At 43.6% G+C, this 17,420-nt stretch overlaps 2 protein-coding genes across 10 annotated transcripts in view; one reads left to right on the top strand and one right to left on the bottom strand.

Annotated features, from left to right (window-relative positions):
- mctp1b (multiple C2 domains, transmembrane 1b) overlaps positions 1 to 4,770 on the top strand; it is a 40,754-nt gene extending 35,984 nt beyond the window's left edge. For 4 of the 5 annotated variants that reach the window (XM_061734059.1, XM_061734060.1, XM_061734061.1 and 1 more), the window contains 2 exons: positions 1,373 to 1,470; positions 2,546 to 4,769. In XM_061734059.1, the coding sequence (XP_061590043.1) occupies positions 1,373 to 1,470; positions 2,546 to 2,617 (170 nt within the window). In that variant the 3' untranslated portion in view covers positions 2,618 to 4,769. Of the gene's footprint in view, positions 1 to 1,372; positions 1,471 to 2,545 lie in introns of all 5 variants that reach the window. The other variant, XM_061734058.1, reaches the window with a different exon arrangement.
- Positions 4,771 to 13,249: 8,479 nt separating this feature from the next.
- LOC133455162 (myocyte-specific enhancer factor 2C-like) overlaps positions 13,250 to 17,420 on the bottom strand; it is a 39,209-nt gene continuing 35,038 nt past the window's right edge. For all 5 annotated transcript variants that reach the window (XM_061734067.1, XM_061734065.1, XM_061734066.1 and 2 more), the window contains one exon: positions 13,250 to 17,341. In XM_061734067.1, coding sequence (XP_061590051.1) covers positions 16,993 to 17,341 — 349 coding nt within the window. In that variant the 3' untranslated portion in view covers positions 13,250 to 16,992. The remainder of the gene's footprint in view (positions 17,342 to 17,420) is intronic.

Consider the following 17,420-nt stretch of genomic DNA (forward strand, 5'->3'; position numbering starts at 1 on the left):
ACCGAAATTCAAGACGAACAATGCGGTTTTCGTCCCGGTCGTGGAACACTGGACCAGCTCTACACCCTCCGCAGGGTGCTCGAGGGTTCATGGGAATTTGCCCAACCAGTCTACATGTGTTTTGTGGATCTGGAGAAGGCATTTGACCGTGTCCCTCGTGCCATTCTGTGGGGGGTCAGTGAGTATGGAGTCCGGGGCCCCCTACTAAGGGCTGTCCGGTCTCTGTATGATCGGAGCAGGAGTCTGGTTCGCATTGCCAGCAGTAGGTCAGACTTGTTCCCAGTGCATGTTGGACTCCGGCAGGGCTGCCCTTTGTCACCAGTTCTGTTCATAATTTTTATGGACAGGATTTCTAGGCGTAGCCAGGGGCCGGAGGGGATCCTGTTTGGGAACCACAAGATTTCATCTCTGCTTTTTGCAGATGATGTTGTGCTCTTGGCTTCATCAAGCCGGGACCTTCAGCATATGCTGGGGCGGTTTGAAGCCGTGGGCAACGCGGCGGGGATGAGAATCAGCACTTCCAAAACCAGGCCATGGTTCTCCACCGGGGAAAGGGTGGCGTGCCTTCTCCGGGTGGGTGAAGAAGTCCTGCCTCAGGTGGAGGAGTTCAAGTATCTCGGGGTCTTGTTCACAAGTGAGGGAACGATGGAGCGTGAGATTGACAGACGGATCGGTGCAGCATCCGCAGTTATGCGGTCGGTGTATCGGACCGTCCTGGTGAAGAAGGAGCTGAGTCGAAAGGCGAAGCTCTCAATTTACCGGTCAATCTACGCACCTACCCTCACCTATGGTCATGAACTTTGGGTAATGACCGAAAGGATAAGATCGCGGATACAAGCGGCCGAGATGAGTTTCCTCCGCAGGGTGGCTGGACGCTCCCTTAGAGATAGGGTGAGGAGTTCGGTCACTTGGAAGGCTGCTCGGAGTATATATATATATATATATATATATATATATATATATATATATATATATATATATATATATATATATATATATATATATATATATATATATATAGATGAGTTGAGTGCAGAGGCCATTGAAGAACTATGAACTCGTTCATGTTCAATGTTTTGTTTGTGTGACGTTAGAAGACAAAAAAACAGCGGTGTGAATGGCAGTGTTGTATGAGACAACTGAACCAAAGAACAGAAATGTTGAATTATTTTATTTATTTTTACCCAAATTGATGATGAAACGTCATGACTAGGAAACCAGATGGTACCCCTGAATACAACCTTTTTATCTAAACAAGCACATTTACTGACGCGTTCAGGTTCAGGTCCAGGTCCAGGTCCATGTTCATGTTGGGTATAGTGCAGTAGCTAAAACCATGAATGTTTCTGAACGCTGGTGTTTTGCTCTGCAGGTGTGAATAAATTCACCAAGAAGCTGCGTGACCCGTACATGATCGACAACAACGAGCTTCTTGACTTCTTGTCCAGAGTTCCATCTGACGTTCAAGTGGTAAGTAACAAGGTCTTGCAAAGACCTAAATAAATTTGCCTTGCAGAGAGGAACGCGGTCCGGAAACTTTCTGAACATAGATGAAAACAAAACATCCTCCGACGAGTACTGAGTCCTAAAAATAAAGAAACATTACTTCTAAATTTAGACTCACACACAGTTCATTTAGGCACTTCAGCTGTTAAATAATGTGCTTAGATGGAGTAATGGATGTCCAGGAGGATGGGTGGAGCATGAAGGTCCAGGACAGTGAAGAACGGGAGCAAACAGAAACTGTTGCAGAGTTCAGACAGGGCTGGTCTGGTTGTTAAAACTCCAGCGTGAAGGCGGAGCTCAGCCTTCAGATGACCTGCTGAGACGCGTTAACCAGGTTCTCTTCAGAAACAAACAGGCTAGATTAATAAAGGCTGGACTTAATAAAGCAAGCTAACACACTTTCTGCTGTGGCTAACTGAGCTAGCATGACGATGCTAAACATTTCTGACTCAACGTGAATTCGTAAACTTGCGAGAAAAAAAATAAGTCAGAAATGATGAATTCATGAAACATTTTTAGATTTGAGACTCTGAACTTCAAATTCAGGTTTAGCTAGTGTAGTTAGCCTAGCATGCTAACACTGGTTTAGCTGCAGTAGCAGGGCGTGATGGGTCCTCCAGGTCCACCCATCACCTGTACCTGGAGGTTCATCTTGACCGCTCAGCAGGACTTCACGTAGACATACATCCGTCATCCAGACATGTTTCTGGTCCTGATGGCTTCATGGGTCAGAACTTCTGCCAGTATCTGCTGATGGTCAGCTGATGCACGGCAGAACTACATGGATGCCCGTGGAGGTAATTATCCACAACAGATAAGTCAAGAACCAAAATAATGGTGTCTCTGGTGATGGCAGACGTAGAGGTGGAAAAGCACAGAACCCTGAAGAAAACCAGGAAACGTGGGTCAGCATCTCTGAACAAGTCGGTTCTGTTTAAAGAGTTAAGAGTAGAAGAAGTGATGAGGCGACAGCGGGAACGGGGGACTGACGTCAGTGCTGGGGTTTTGCGTGACCAACTGTGTTTGTCTTGACGTACAGATGCAGTATCGGGAGCTGAAGGTGGACCCCGGACAAAGCCCAAACAAGCGCCGGAGGACCATCCCCAGCTAGCTGGACCCATTCAACTGTCAGCTTTGTACATTTTGTCATTTCTGTACCAAACTTGTACATTTTCATTATTGTAAAGAGTTGTAACTGTTGAGTTTTTTTACTGTGAGTTATTTTCTAAATCTTTTAAAGGAGAAAACAAAGCTGTAATGATTTGTTTTATTTTTCATACATTCGTGTGCAGATGTCCGCGTCCTTCTGTAAACAGAACTCCTCTGATGGAGTTATGACATAAACTCCTCTAGAATACTACACACCAGTTCACTGTGAACTCAGACTGCGAGGAGTCCAGAACATGACTCCTTCACCCCCCATCCGGACCCTGGCGCTGAGTGGAGGACCTGCGGGTCCGCACTTGGGAGCCTGGTGGAGGACCTGTGTGTCTGGTCTTCATGGCTCCCCACGGTGCTGGACGGAGGGTACAAGTCTTATGTTCATCTGAGCTCGTGGCTCTGTTGGGTCGACTCATATCAGATGCTTTTTATTGCATTTTTACAAAAAGCAGCAGTCAGGAACTCTGAGGTTGAGTTTTCTCTGAAAATTTCCCGTCATGACTAAGCTACTGAATCACAGCGTCTGTTGTTGATCAGGAGGATTTCAGAAGCCAGCAGTGATGTTCTGGTCCTGCCCGTCAAAGTTCTGACCTGCTTTGCTCCTCCAGCTGTGAGCGTTATCCCAACGAAGCTGGTGCTCTGCTGTTAAAGACGCTGTTGCTCTTACAGAGATGCGGTTCTTTAACAGGATCTGCTTGTGTTCTGGGTTTCAGCTGTTTTAAGGGTTTCAGATTCTGCACGGACCATCATGTGTGAAACGATCCCAAACAAAAACGTCATATAATTTTGGTATATTTCTGTTGACTTTGACGTGTTGAACTTCCAGAAGATGTTCTGCAACCCCAGCACCAGAAGTGTTGGGCCGCTGTATAAAAGCCAGATAAAAAATAATGAATGACCCACCAGTGTTGACCCTGCCTCAGGGTTCTACTTTAATCTAGCGTTAAGTAGTAACGTTCTACTTTAGTCTAACGTTAGGGAGTAAAGTTTCCCTTTAGTCCAGCGTAGGGCTGTTCGATTTTGCCCAAAAATAAAATCTCGATTTTTTTCTCTCAAAATATGATTTTCGATTACGATTATTTTGTGAATTGACAAAAGGCAAAGAAAATGATTTCAAATATGCTGTTTTTTTATTGAACATTTGCCCCATTGGACTTTAAGTGCAAACTTTGCTCTTATTAAACCAAAAAGGAATGAATAAAGTGCAAAACTCTGTAAAATATGTTGAAAAAAAGTTTTAAAAAATATAATAAAATATAAAGTTTTATCTCTGAAAAAAAAAATCAAGGAACACGAGCCGGTCTACCCGGTGGCATGTTCCAACGCCCCCTCCTACACTAAAGAGCCTCTCCCATGGGGCACTTGTCGCAGGTATCAAGAGGTATTTCCATCAATCATTAATATGGTATCAATCATTAATATGTGTGCAGACAAGGTAAAAAAAAAAAGTAAAAAATCGATTTTACGATTTTCACGTTTTAACATCGTTCTAATTACATAATCGCGATTACGATTTAAAATCGATTAATCGAACAGCCCTCGTCCAGCGTTGATAGATTGAGTTAGAAACAGTAACTAAGGGGTGGGTCTTACTGATAGGTCAACTGGTGGGGATCTGTTATTGGGCTGAATCTGGTCTGTGGGGGCTGGGCCTGACTCCAGGTGGACAATTGATTTCAACTTTTGTGGGTCTGGGGTTGTATTCAACTATTTTTCTGAAGTTTTTCTGTTTTTTGTTGGGTTTTGTCCTGAATGTGTCCTCGTGTCTCAGACGTCTCTGCATGTCTCTGGAACAATTTTGCATGTCTGAACATAAACTACAACCTGAAGCTGATCTGTTGTCCTGATGATGTGGGATCTGGTTCTGTCCGGATCAGGACTGTGCAGATAAATACGTGTCACAAGACCATCGTCTCCATGTGACTAAATCATGTCTGTTTGGATTCAGGTGTTTAAAACCTAAACACGGGGGCACAGGGGCACGGTGGCACAGCTGGTAGTGCAGCCGCCTCACAGCAAGAAGGTCCTGGGTTCAATTCTCGCTGGAGACGCTGTGGGTGCTGAGGGCGTGTTAAGTTCCCCCATGACTTCAGCACCCACACCCTGGATGAAGTTGGCGGAAGGGTCTTTCTGTGTGGAGTTTGCATGTTCTCCCCGTGTTCCCTTGGGTAGCTAATGTGAGCTACTCTCACAAATACATGCAGCAGTCCTGGGCTCTACATGCCCCCTCTGGCCAGCCGGGGCACCAGATGGGGTGGGAGGATCTGGCCGGAATAACGTGATCCTTCCACACACTACATCCAGCCAGAGAAGTAGTGTTGCCACCCATCCTGTAAAACATGGGATCGTCCTTTAATTGACAATGAAATGTTGAGGCCTGTATTGAATACAGGATGCCATTTGTTCCATATTTTTATTAATATCCAAATACAGATGTCTATTACACCCATATAAACTAAACCAACCAATGCCACGACTGAGTCTGACTGATGATATAAATATATATATTTATTTATCCATATATCAACTCTCTGTGAAGACATCGTCATCTTTCCAGAACAACGTCTTGAAAGAACTCTACAAGAAGAAAAAACCTTCAATTATTGAAGTCAGAACAAAAACAACTGAAAGTCCAGATCAGATGCAACAAGGAGGAAGATGTTTTCTCATGTTCAGGAGGAAGATGAAGAACAAGGTCCAGCAGAACAAGCAAGAGCAGATAGGTCAGGGATGAAGATCACAGGCTTCAAGAAAAAGGAGGACCAGATACATGGAGAAGATTGAGAGCAGGGAGGAGGGAAAACCCAGACCAACATGACCAACACAAGAACGCCCCCCCATTTTTGTTAATAAATGACATCACACTGAAACTAGTTCTATGTTTGTACTCATTTCAGGTTGTATTTGTCTAAAAGAGACAACCTATTACATCTGATGGTATCTATTATTCCTAGTTTTACACTTGACTGTACTTTCAGAAGTATTGGCAGAATCCACTGTTCTAGAAATGTTCTTGTGCTCAGAAAAGACCAGCTCACTTTCTGTATTTTATGTTCTCACACTGATAGAGATGGACACGCCTCATCCTGTGTCTGCTCACAAAAATAGCATCTGCCTCTTGTCCTGAACTTTTCAGAAAGTCTCTGAAACAAGTCCCGTGTTAGACGTTACAGTTCCATGTGTTACTGGACATTGTAGAGCTTCTACTTTCTTATGTTAAAAGACATTTTGCGCTCATGAAGAGGTTTCAATTACACTTCAGTTTCAACTTCAATTATGTCTTTTTCTCAGGAATGATAGGATGAAGCTGACATCCTCCAAACCTCCAGACACAGAGACAGTATCTTCCCCCAAGTTGTTGCTCTGATGAACTCTCATCACTCATAGAGTCTCAGAGAAATCAACCACTGTGCAATAATAATAATAACCACAATCATATGCTGTAACACTGCACCTTTCAATAACCATGTCTACCTCATACTGCTGCACCTTTCACTTTAAAAAAAAAGTATATATGTTAATAACAGCTGTCATTTGCCTATTTACTGTACAGTGAGTGGAAATAACCAAGTCAAATTCTCTGTCTTGTTTGAACTGACTTGGCCAATAAACATGATTCTGATTCTAATTCTAACATCCGGCCTCACCAAAAATCACTTTATGTAGCAATACCAGGTCTGACAACATGAGGGCAGAACAAGACCTCTCCACATGTAAGAACTTCAACTGTGAAAAAACAATTGGATACTCGCCCTGTGGTGTCATCCACAGGTTTCTGAACAACCAGCAGGTGGAGGGCTGGTTGCATTTCCTCGGCTGGCGACCAGAGGCTCTGGGTCACAATGTCCAACTTAAGAGCAGAAATAAACATATTTACAGTCCGGTCTCAATCGTTCGATTTCACACCCATGACGACTCTGAGGGGTGAATGTTTCTGTGGGGGCCTGTGAGGATCTGTTGGGGCCTATGGGAAACTGTGCAGGCTTGCGATGACCTGGGGGGCATGTGAGGGTCTGTGGGGGCCAGTTGAGACATGGTGTGTGCAGCCTCATGTATGTCAAGCCACCAGGGTCACAAAATCTCATCTTGATAACGTGTTTAGCAATAAAACTGACAGAAAACAAAACATTTAAAATTTCATGATGTAGAAAATCCAAATTTTTTTCTTTGCTATTAGAGTTCAGCTGGAGAGGATGGGATCATTGAGAAGTTTAATTGATTGAGAAGTTTATAGTATTGCTTTTCTTTTGTATTCATGCAAATATACATATTTATAAAGTTGTAAATTCTGGGGTTTATGTCACAAATAAGTTAATATATTATTGCAATTCTATATTTTTCTTGCAGTTACTTGTTAATGCAACACAGTCTCACTCCCAGCTCGTCAAAAACCGACGCTTGGTCAGGGCCCTTCGGCGTCAGTTTCTGACGCACAAGGTCGCCCTCAGCGTCAAGCACCGACGCAGCGGGCTCTCAACAGATTCTAATGTAACCCGGCTGCGTCGTTTTTAGCTGCTGAGAGCATCAGTCCCATTGGATAACGGAGGATCGGACACACGGAAGTATTCTAATTACTGTCCGTTTTGACCTTAACGGCGATTTTCACAATGATATCTGCAACATTTCTTAAGGCAGAAAAACCACTGTATCCTTGTTAATTACACAACATTAGTGGGTTAATTTCCTGCACATCAATTTTCATGTTTTTCCCTTCGATTCTGAGAAAGAATGAGTTGTTTTATCAGCATAACTGTAGGCAATACACTACCCATAATCCTCAGCTACTGTTGCTATAGAGACGATGCCCCGTTTACACATAGCCGGGTATTTACAAAAACGGATATTTCCCCCTCTACGTTTTGAAAAATTCCCTCGTTTACACGAGATCGTTTTCAAAATCTCTTCGTTTACACGAATCTGCATAAATAGGCTGTTAACGTCATGCCAGCCAATCAGAATCCTGGAAAAAACATCAACAAATGACACGTGTAACTTCCAGTTAAGGCTGATTTATGGTTCCGCGTTACACCAACGCAGAGCCTATGGCGTAGGGTACGCGGCGACGCACACCGTACGGCACGCATCGCCGCGTACCCTACGCCGTAGGCTCTGCGTCGATTTAACGCAGGGCCGTAATTCAGGCTTTACTTCCAAGACGGAACGAGTCTTTCGTGTGGAGTGACAGAGAAGTGGAGTTACTTTTAAGTGTGACTTTAGAATATTAAACAGGTAAAATACAAGAAAATATTGACAGTGGCCAAACTAATTGTAAACACAGGTCGCACACATGACGCTGGTGACGTTTCTGTTGCATAATGTGACGTTCTGAAGCCTAAATCTCTGTTTTCCTCTGTTTAGACGCAAACGTGAAAACTGAGTTTTTGAAAATCTCCACTTTGGCCGGAGTTTTCAGAAATTATTGTTTTTGGTGACTTTGAGCTCCGTTTTCGTGTAAACGAACGGCCAAAACGCATGAAAACGCCTCCGTTTTTGCTCCGTGTAAACGGGGCTGGATAACGGAGGATCGGACACACGGAAGTATTCTAATTACTGTCCGTTTTGACGTTAACGGCGATTTTCACAATGATATCTGCAACATTTCTTAAGGCAGAAACACCACTGTATCCTTATTAATTACACAACATTAGTAATCCTAATCCCCATAATCCTCAGCTACCGTTGCTATAGAGACGACGCCAGTCCCCTTTGCTTGACAAAATCGTTTTAACTATTTATATTTATTATTTATTATTATTATTATTATTATTATTATTATTATTATTATTATTATTATTATTATTATTATTATTATTATTTATTATTATTTATATTTATATTTATATATAACTATTTTAACATTTCTAAACACAAAAACACGAAAGTGTCCTTGATAATTCAATAATACAATAGGTTCATGTTAAAGACATCCGTTTTAATTAGTTCTCCTTCGATTATGACATGTTATTAATGCTCAGTAGGTACAGGAGGTTTGTTATGTATTGTTATGAGGCCTATTTCGTGTCTATTTTTTAATAGTTCACTAACGCTTTGGGCTAGGAGGCTGAAATTCTAGACTCTGTATCAGGAGGTGACTTTTCATCCACTGTGCGGATTTTCAGATCTGTGTGACCTTCGGAAGTGCCAAAGGTCACCGTGTGTGGTGCCTTTTTCGGGCCTTTTTTGTGTGTTTTTTGAATAATTCAACGCTTTGAGCTGGGAGGCTGATTTTTGACTATGTTGAAATGCAGAAGGCCCTTTGCTAGGATCCTTTGGTCCCGTGGCTGTACGACTTCCACAGAGCTAGTTGGCATTGCAGAGTTGAGACTTGGCAAGCCCAATCTAGGCCCTATATGGAGGCCACAGGTCAAGTTTTACTTGGTTTGGTCAAATATTGTGGCAACGGTGTCCTTTCGGATGTTGGAAAAGCTGCACCAAACTAACGTCTGTCTGATCAGGGGATGCCCCCAAACAACATATAAAAAATTCAGATTTCTATGACTTCTGCAACAGTGTTTCCTCCAAAACGTTCTGGCTGGTTAGGAGGGTGTAGAAACCTCTAGCTCTGAGAGCCTCCTGACTAATGGAACAGGGCCTATTTTGTGACTTTTTTTGCATAGTCCACTAACGCCTTTAGCTAGGAGTCTGAATTTTTTATATGTTGTTTATATGTTGCTAAAGGCGTTAGTGAACTATGCCATTTTCTACAGTTTCTACAGTAGGAGCTCCTCACGCTGCTGCTTTTCCATAAAGTCTATTCTTGGTAGGTTTTGGACCATTTGACGGGAACAAATGCACCATGTTCTGTTATTTTCTGCATCATTAGATAGCTGTTTCCTCTTGATTTTAATGGCGCTTCTGAACTTTAAAGAACCTGGTCCCATCAGACGTCAACACAGGAAACCAGCCTCCACCAGTCCTAAAAATGGAAGTAGTTCCATGGAATTGGTTTTGTTTTTGTCAGGTTATTGATATAAATAAATATTTCACCTTTAATACATGAGAGTTGATCAATAGTTTATGTTGTAGTACTGACATCCACTGCTAGTCCAAGATGCGAAAAAACACATGGAAGTGCACAACGAGCACTGGAAATCTGCAAGAGAAAAAACAAACAGACACCGGAACAGGCAGAGACACGAGCAGCTACTATCCCAGGTCCCCGGGACCCAATCACAGCTAGGCTACTGCCCAAAACTGCAGAGCGAGCATGCAGATGAACGAGCAGATGTGTATGCCTGTGTGTGTGTGTGTGTGTGTGTGTGTGTGTGTGTGTGTGTGTGTGTGTGTGTGCGTGCGTGTGTGTGTGTGTGTGTGTGTGTGTGTGTGTGTGTGTGTGTGTGTGTGTGTGTGTGTAACAGTCCAATGCTCCACATGAACTGTATCTATAGTGGGGGAGGGGGGGCGCAACCCCGCCATCCGAGAGACCAGAGGCCGACAAGAAGAACCCGGAACCCAGGCCACTAGCAACCCCACAGAGGGCGAGAAAAGGGCGGGAGGAAACCCCCCGCCAGCGGGGCCCGCCCCCTCCCAGCGGCAGCCGAGGGGGCCCCCGGGCGGGGCCCCCACGACCACGGGAAGAGGCAGTCAGGGAACCCACGATGATGGACCGGGACCCAGGCGAACCCCGACCACCCAGCATGGGCCGGACATGCGGCCAGGAGGCCCTCACCCCCCAGGCCAACGACCCCCACCCGGTGAGAGGCCAGCCTGCCCGGAGAGACAGGGCCACCCCGACCGCCAACGCGGGCAGGTGCACCCGCCCCTACGAAAGCGACCCTCCAGGACCAAAGGAGCGCCCCGCCGCACGGGCAGCGGGGGGGACCGGAGACGGGCCCGGGGACGGGCCCGGAGAGAGGGAAACCCCCAACAGGGCGACACCCGCGCGGGTCCGGACAACGGAGGGCCCCAGACCCAGGCATCCCATTCATCCATCCATATTCTATAATAATAATAACATAGTATAATAATAATAACCATCCTTGTTATAATAATAATAATAATAATAATAATAATAATAATAATAATAATAACAATAATAATAATAATAATAATAATAAGAATAATAATAATAATAAGAATAATAAGAATAATAAATTATTAAAAAAAATTGTGCATCTTCCATCGCAGGACCCTTTCATACCACACACTCACCGACAAAGACAAGGACACTCATTCACTCACCATTTCCCCTTCCCCGGGGGGTCCAGCACCGCCAGGTAGCCCCCCCAGGCAGCATGGCGAGCCCCGCCAGGACCCGGGCACCGACGAGAGAATGCGGGTGAAGTAGGCCCCACTCCCGCCCCTGGTGTTGAGAGAGGGGGAGGTCAGGGTATCATATTTGACAATGACCTCCCCCTCCAAGACGCTAAGTATTCTTGTTAAGTGTATCTATTAAATGTTGAGTGTGCAGTGTCTAAAATGTTATTAAAATCGTGGGGCGGGGAGCACCGGGGCACGTGGGACGGTGTCCCCCGCGCCCCGGACCCCCCGACCCCTCGGACCTATGTATGTTTGAGTCGTGTAGGGGGGGCAGGAGGGGGAGCGGAGGCCAAAGCCAGTAGGCAGGGCCAGTGGTACTGGTCCCGGTAGGCGCCCACGCTACGCCCACCGAGCCGGGTCAGGGCCGCACCGCACCTTCAGGAGCGCACCCCCCGGTCGGGGGAGGCCCGCACCCCAGACCAGTTCGGCTGAATTATGTTTAGTGGAGGCAGACATTATCTCATTATTAATATAATCTGACAGAAGATTCCTAAATTGATTAACACATAGATGGGACTTTTGTTTCCAATTCATTAGGTTTTCTTTGCGATATATAAGGCAGTGAGGACCAAGTGAACCAGGTTAGATTCCATGTGGATGTCTCCCACGTGACCTAGTATACACAGTGTGGGGCACACTGGAATTCTGGAATTGAGCCATGTGGATAAATATTTACATATCTCCATCCAGAACTTCCGTACCGGTGCACAAAACCATAAAACATGCATATAATTATCGGGGGTGTTCTCTGTGCACTGTTAGAATATATTAGAGCATGGCAAACCCCATCTGGAACATCCTTTGTCCTGTATAATGTATTCTATGAAGAAAATTTGTACTGTATAAATTGTAAGTTTGGGTTCTTGGTCACAGTGAAAGTATTTACACATATTTGTGACCAAGAGATCTGGTCGGTGTTGAGAGAGAGGTCCGCCTCCCATTTTGAGATCGGAAGAGAGGCTGAGTTATCTATTTTGGACATTAACCTGTAGAGTTTCGATAGCAATTTTGAGGTGTTTAGATTAAATAACTCTATTATCTTAGCGGGAAGTTGCAGATCCAGTTGGTTGAATTTAAATTTTGTATTTATTATGGACTTAAGTTGTTGGTATTTTAAAAATTTGTGATTGCTAATTCCATACTGAACAGTGAGTGTATTGAAAGGTACAAAATGTCCACTTATGATTACATGTTGTAGATACCGTATTCCTTGGTCTCTCCATTGAGTAAAATTCACCATCTTTTTATAATTTTTCAGGATGTCTGGGTTGTTCCAGATGGGTGTGCGGTCACATGGAAAAAGTGAGACTTTGGCTATTTTAAGGAATTCCCACCAGGGGATTGAGCTAATATTAATGCTTTTTAAACATTTATGATGTTTAATGTTTTGACTAATAAATGGTAAATCTGAGATTTCCAGATCATTGCAAAACACTTTCTGGATTCCGTTCTGAATCCAGTCATTGACTATCTAGAGAATGATTTTTACACCATTTTACGATATACTGCAATTTATTAACTAAGAAATAATACTGTAAGTTAGGTAAGTCTAAGCCTCCACATTCTTTGGATTTTTGTAATGTCTTTAAGCTAATACGTGGTGTTTTATTCTTCCACAAGAATTTTGACACATATGAGAAAAGATAATTTATTTTTGGTAAAACCATCATTATGATGGTGACAATTCTTCCCATGAGTGAAATGGGAAGAGAGTTCCTTCTGGTAAGATCATCTTCTATTTTTCTTAAAAGCTGAACATAATTTAGTTTTATTAACTTTGACAGCCTAGGGGAGATATTTATGCCTAGATATCTAATGTTTCCTGATTGTAATTTAGTAGTGGCTGTATTCTGGAAATTGCAGTTAATACACAAAACTGTGGATTTCGATCAGTTAATAGAATAGTCAGACAGAGATGAAAATCCATCTATAAGTGCAATTGTCTGTGATAGTGAGGTTTGTGAGTTCTGGAGGAAGAGTAGTACATCTTCTGCATAAAGACCTATTTTGTGGTCTAATGTTTTGCATTGTATACCTTTAATATTTTTATTTTGCCTAATAGCAGCTGCTAAGGGCTCAAAAAATATTGCAAATAGTGAGGGAGAGAGAGGGCAACCCTGTCTGGTACTTCTTTGCAAGTTAAAGCTTGTTGTGATTTGATCGTTTGTCCTTACACATGCCTTGGGAGAGCTATATAATATCTTTATCCAGTCGATAAAAGATTTGCCAAATCCAAATTTGTGTAAAGTTGCTGGTTTTAAACCAGAACTAGCATTGTTCCGTCCTGAAATAAGCATCAATACAACCAGAAACAGAGACAAAACACAGAGCTTGTAGATTTTATTATTTCTGCAAAATACAAATACCACATTTCTGAGATTTCTGTCCATGAAACAGAGGTGCACTTGATTTATTCATCTCCAGGTGGCGACAGAAGGCCTGCTTATGCCGCTAACGATCTCTGAGAACATTTAAATTAAACATTTAAATTGAATCAAAGAGAGCATCCCCGAGCACAGGTTTCCAGTAAACAGACATTCACTCGTGTCGCTGTGTGGAAATTAAATTAAATACAATCATTTTAACATACCGAGTTAACCTAGTTCCACCCTCCTGTCTCAGACTCGTCTCCCGCCGCCACCCGGAGTCTGAGGACGAGTTCCCGCTTCCCCACGCAGACGCTGCACGGCAGGCGGACACGCTCGGGCTCAGCCCGTGTGGCGTTTCTTTGCCATGGAGATGGCGGCTGAGGGTTCGAGCTCCAAATATACATTTTAAAACCAAAATATTCAAATATGAACAACGCTCAGCCGCTGGAGTCTCGTCAACGGTTGAAACCTAAATGTGGACGTCGTTTTGCAGCCTGCTGCCGCAGGTCATCACGGAACAAACGTGGCGGCTGTTTTTCCATGATCACGTGCAGTTTTACCGTCCAAGTCCGAGGTCCCCTACTTTCTACTCTCCATGGTACCGACTCTTTACTGGTACCAGCAGGACGGACCAGCCGGTTCGCCAGTTAGATGACAGACTTAGCTACTGGCTTAGTGGCTAATGTAGCAGTGTTAGCTAAGTTAGTCTCATACACATATTTCTCATCTCTACTTAAAATGAGTCTTTTTTTATCTGTGGAGATTGTTTCTGTCACAGCAGCAAAGATGAGTTATCAAAAATATGCAAAAAATTATCTATTTTACTAATATTTTAGATGACTTGTGGGTAATGTCTTGCTCATTTGTTTTATAAATTTTTCAAATCTGATTACTGTTCCAGCTGCAAACTTTGAACGTCCCCTTCGTGATAGTAATAAATAACTTATTCTTGCGCTATGAAGCTAATCTGAGTTAAATTAGCAACCATTAGCCACATGCTAACAGCTGCACAAACGACGCCCAGCTTTGGGAAAAAGATCCAGAAAACAACTGGATAAACAAAAGTTTTTGACATCTCAACTTAACCTCTGGTTTTGGTTTGAGGAAGTTCAGCAAGTTAAATTGCTGTAAAACGACCAGACTACCGCCAACAGCAACGAGCAGCCATGTTGGCGCTCTGATCCTTCGCTCAGGTGCAGGTTGAGTTTCTTTCAACCTCCAAATCTCCCTCAACTTGAACATTTATTTACGTTGATCGTCCTGATGCTGATTCTTCACATCCAAAAACATCCGTTTGGTGTCACAAACACATTGTCTTGAGTCATTTGCGTGCAACAAAGCTTCTCTGTCTTGTTAACGTTTTTAGGATTCTGCTTCTAAGCGTTAAATCTGCAATGCTGTCGTTACACCAGATTAATCTTTTTGAAGCATAAAATGGCATGAAGCGCTTTACTGTCGCAGGTTGAGAACAAAAAAATACTGTAAAACAACCACATACATCGTTGAAATATTACAATTAACTAGGGATAATGTCAATTTGTGTGACTTAATTAGCATTTCTGGAATTACAGATTCAATTTGGCCAATATTTGCAGCTGTGACTTTCACTTGACAAGAACACGCTCAAGACAAAGTGTGGTCACCTCCAACCATCCGGCGACGGAAAGGCCTGTAGTGTCTCACTCCAACCGAGGCGTTTCATCAACAGAAAACAATTCTACAAATGAAACTGAAAAATGTCAATTTTGAAGGAAATAATTAGAAAATTTTGACTGAGTTGGAGATTTTGGAGTAAACATCTTTGGTTCCATGTGGAAAGAATCAAATACTTGTTAAAATGGCATTTCAGTAAATCTGCTCACACGCCACAAACGTAGTTTAAATGCTAATAAATACATGTTTTACTCATTTAAGGGAAAATGCAGTACCGGTAATTTAACATTTATCCACATTTGACACGCTGGACGTTGGAGTCCAATTCATGACATTTTGACGGTTTCCTTGAGTTTGGCTCGAACTGTTCGATGTTCGACAGGAAGAACCGAAGAACATAAAAAAAACATGTATTTGGTGGTGGTTCAGTTTCACTGGTTAACTTTGAGGTTAAGTTTTTCGGGAAATTCTCAGTTTGTCTGGATTGTTTTCGCCACGTTGCTCTGAAAACTGTCAAAGAAAAATGTAAATCTTTATGTCAAGAGTCTCTTTCCAACACAACCTGTTCCATTTCCTTTCAGTCCTCCTAAAAAAGGGCTAAGTAGTCCCGGTCCTCTGGGGCCGCTGTCCTGCAGGTTCTAGATGTCCCCTACATGTGTTAGATGTCCCCTACATGTGCAAGATGTCCCCTGCATGTTCTAGATGGGTTCTACGTGACAGGAAACTTCTAAAAGCCGCAGGGGACCAGTCCTCCAGGACTGGAATTACTGACCCTGGTCTAAAACATCTGCGGTGACCATCTCCAGCTCTTCCCCTTCCAACTTCTGGCCAAGAGAACCAGTGCAAATCAGTTCTTTTGGTCACAAAGCCCCTCCCCTTCACTTCCTCCTGCACTCTCTTTCCCCGGTTTCATTGGCACTCTTCACTTCCGTTAATTCACGATTAACTGCTGCTTTTTTTCCACGCGTGCGTGTTGAACCTGCAACGCGGCATGTAGCTGTGGACCGTGCACGCCCGCAGGTGTCCTTAAGACGTCCTAGAGGACGCCTCGAGACATCCTCGGGGCATCCTTGAGACGTCAAGTATCTTCACTGCTGCGAGTACCAGACATCTTCACTCTTACCATGTTGGTTTACATACGTGGTATTAACTTATATCCCCACAACTCAACACACTTAGAACAAGCCATACATGTACTCTGAGGAACCCTCCACGATGACCCTGTCACAGAAATGCTTCTAGAGAACTTCCAGAACAATTTTAAAGTTTCACTTGAGTGTCAAAATTTAGAAGAAAATTAACAGAGAAATTACAGCTGAAATAGAGATCTAGAAACAATGAACTAACACCAGTTCACTCTTCAGTATTCAACTACTTATCTGAAAACTTTGTAATCAACTTTGAAATCAACAAAGTTCTATTTTTTTTTTGGCAGTCTGTATTTGAGTTGGTCAAACTATATGATAAAGGAAACATTAACTCTAACCCTAACCCATCTAGAATGATCAGCCACAGGAGCTGACCAACCAGATATGTAGAGAGCCCCTGCAGCCACCAGGGGGCTTTGAGCCTAAATATCCAGGATTAGAGGAGACATAAATGCCAGATGTATTTTTGTGCCAAGGGACAAATGTTTTGAAGGGAGGATGGATTTTTATATTTATTTTTTTCCCCGGTTTTCAGAAAAACTGTCAAATTTGTCATTGGAAAGAATGAACTGTTCATTTTGAGGTTTGGATGTTCCAGATTCAACCCAGTCTGCTCTTTATCATACTAACTGCTTCCCTTCATTAGTTTTCATGTTTTTGAAAAGCTCAAAAAACGGATTAGATTCTTTAGACACACAAGTCAAACTTCAGAACCGCTGTCTTCCAGGTGTGAACTGATCCTGACCTGCAAGGGATTTACCCACAGTCCACCTCACTGTTTCCTATCATGTACATGTTACCATTATACATTTAGCACACACACTCAAGGATAATAATAATAACACTAGAAGGTAACTTTACTGCCCTCCTCCTGTATGACTGCACGCAGGCAGCCATCATGTCGCCCACCCTTCTGTTAGCCTCATTCGTTTGACCGACGGGCTCTCTTCCTGACTCTGCAGAGGTTGGAGCAGGAAGCTGTCGTTGCCATGGTGATCCTCGCGCTCCTCGCTGCCTTCATACGAACTCCCACAGCTGGACGCGCTGTCACCAGGGGAACGGCCCAATTCATGCGGTCCCCGGCCGGCGATGGAGTATCCGGCGGCGGTCATGCCTCCTCCGAGGCAGGCCCCGCCCATCCCGACGGACCGGTCTTGGGGAGGAGACTCTGGCTCACACTTGATGTGGAGGTTCTGGTGAGCCAAGGGGAGGTTCAGGCTCAGGCTTGAGTTCTGACATAAGTTCCTGTGAGAGGGGGAGGAGGAGGAAGAGGACGAATGTTGAGTTAGACTTTCCAAATTCTTCAGGGAGTTCTAGCGCCCCC

This window comes from Cololabis saira, chromosome 11 (genome assembly GCF_033807715.1).
Source record: "Cololabis saira isolate AMF1-May2022 chromosome 11, fColSai1.1, whole genome shotgun sequence".
NCBI lineage: Eukaryota > Metazoa > Chordata > Actinopteri > Beloniformes > Belonidae > Cololabis > Cololabis saira.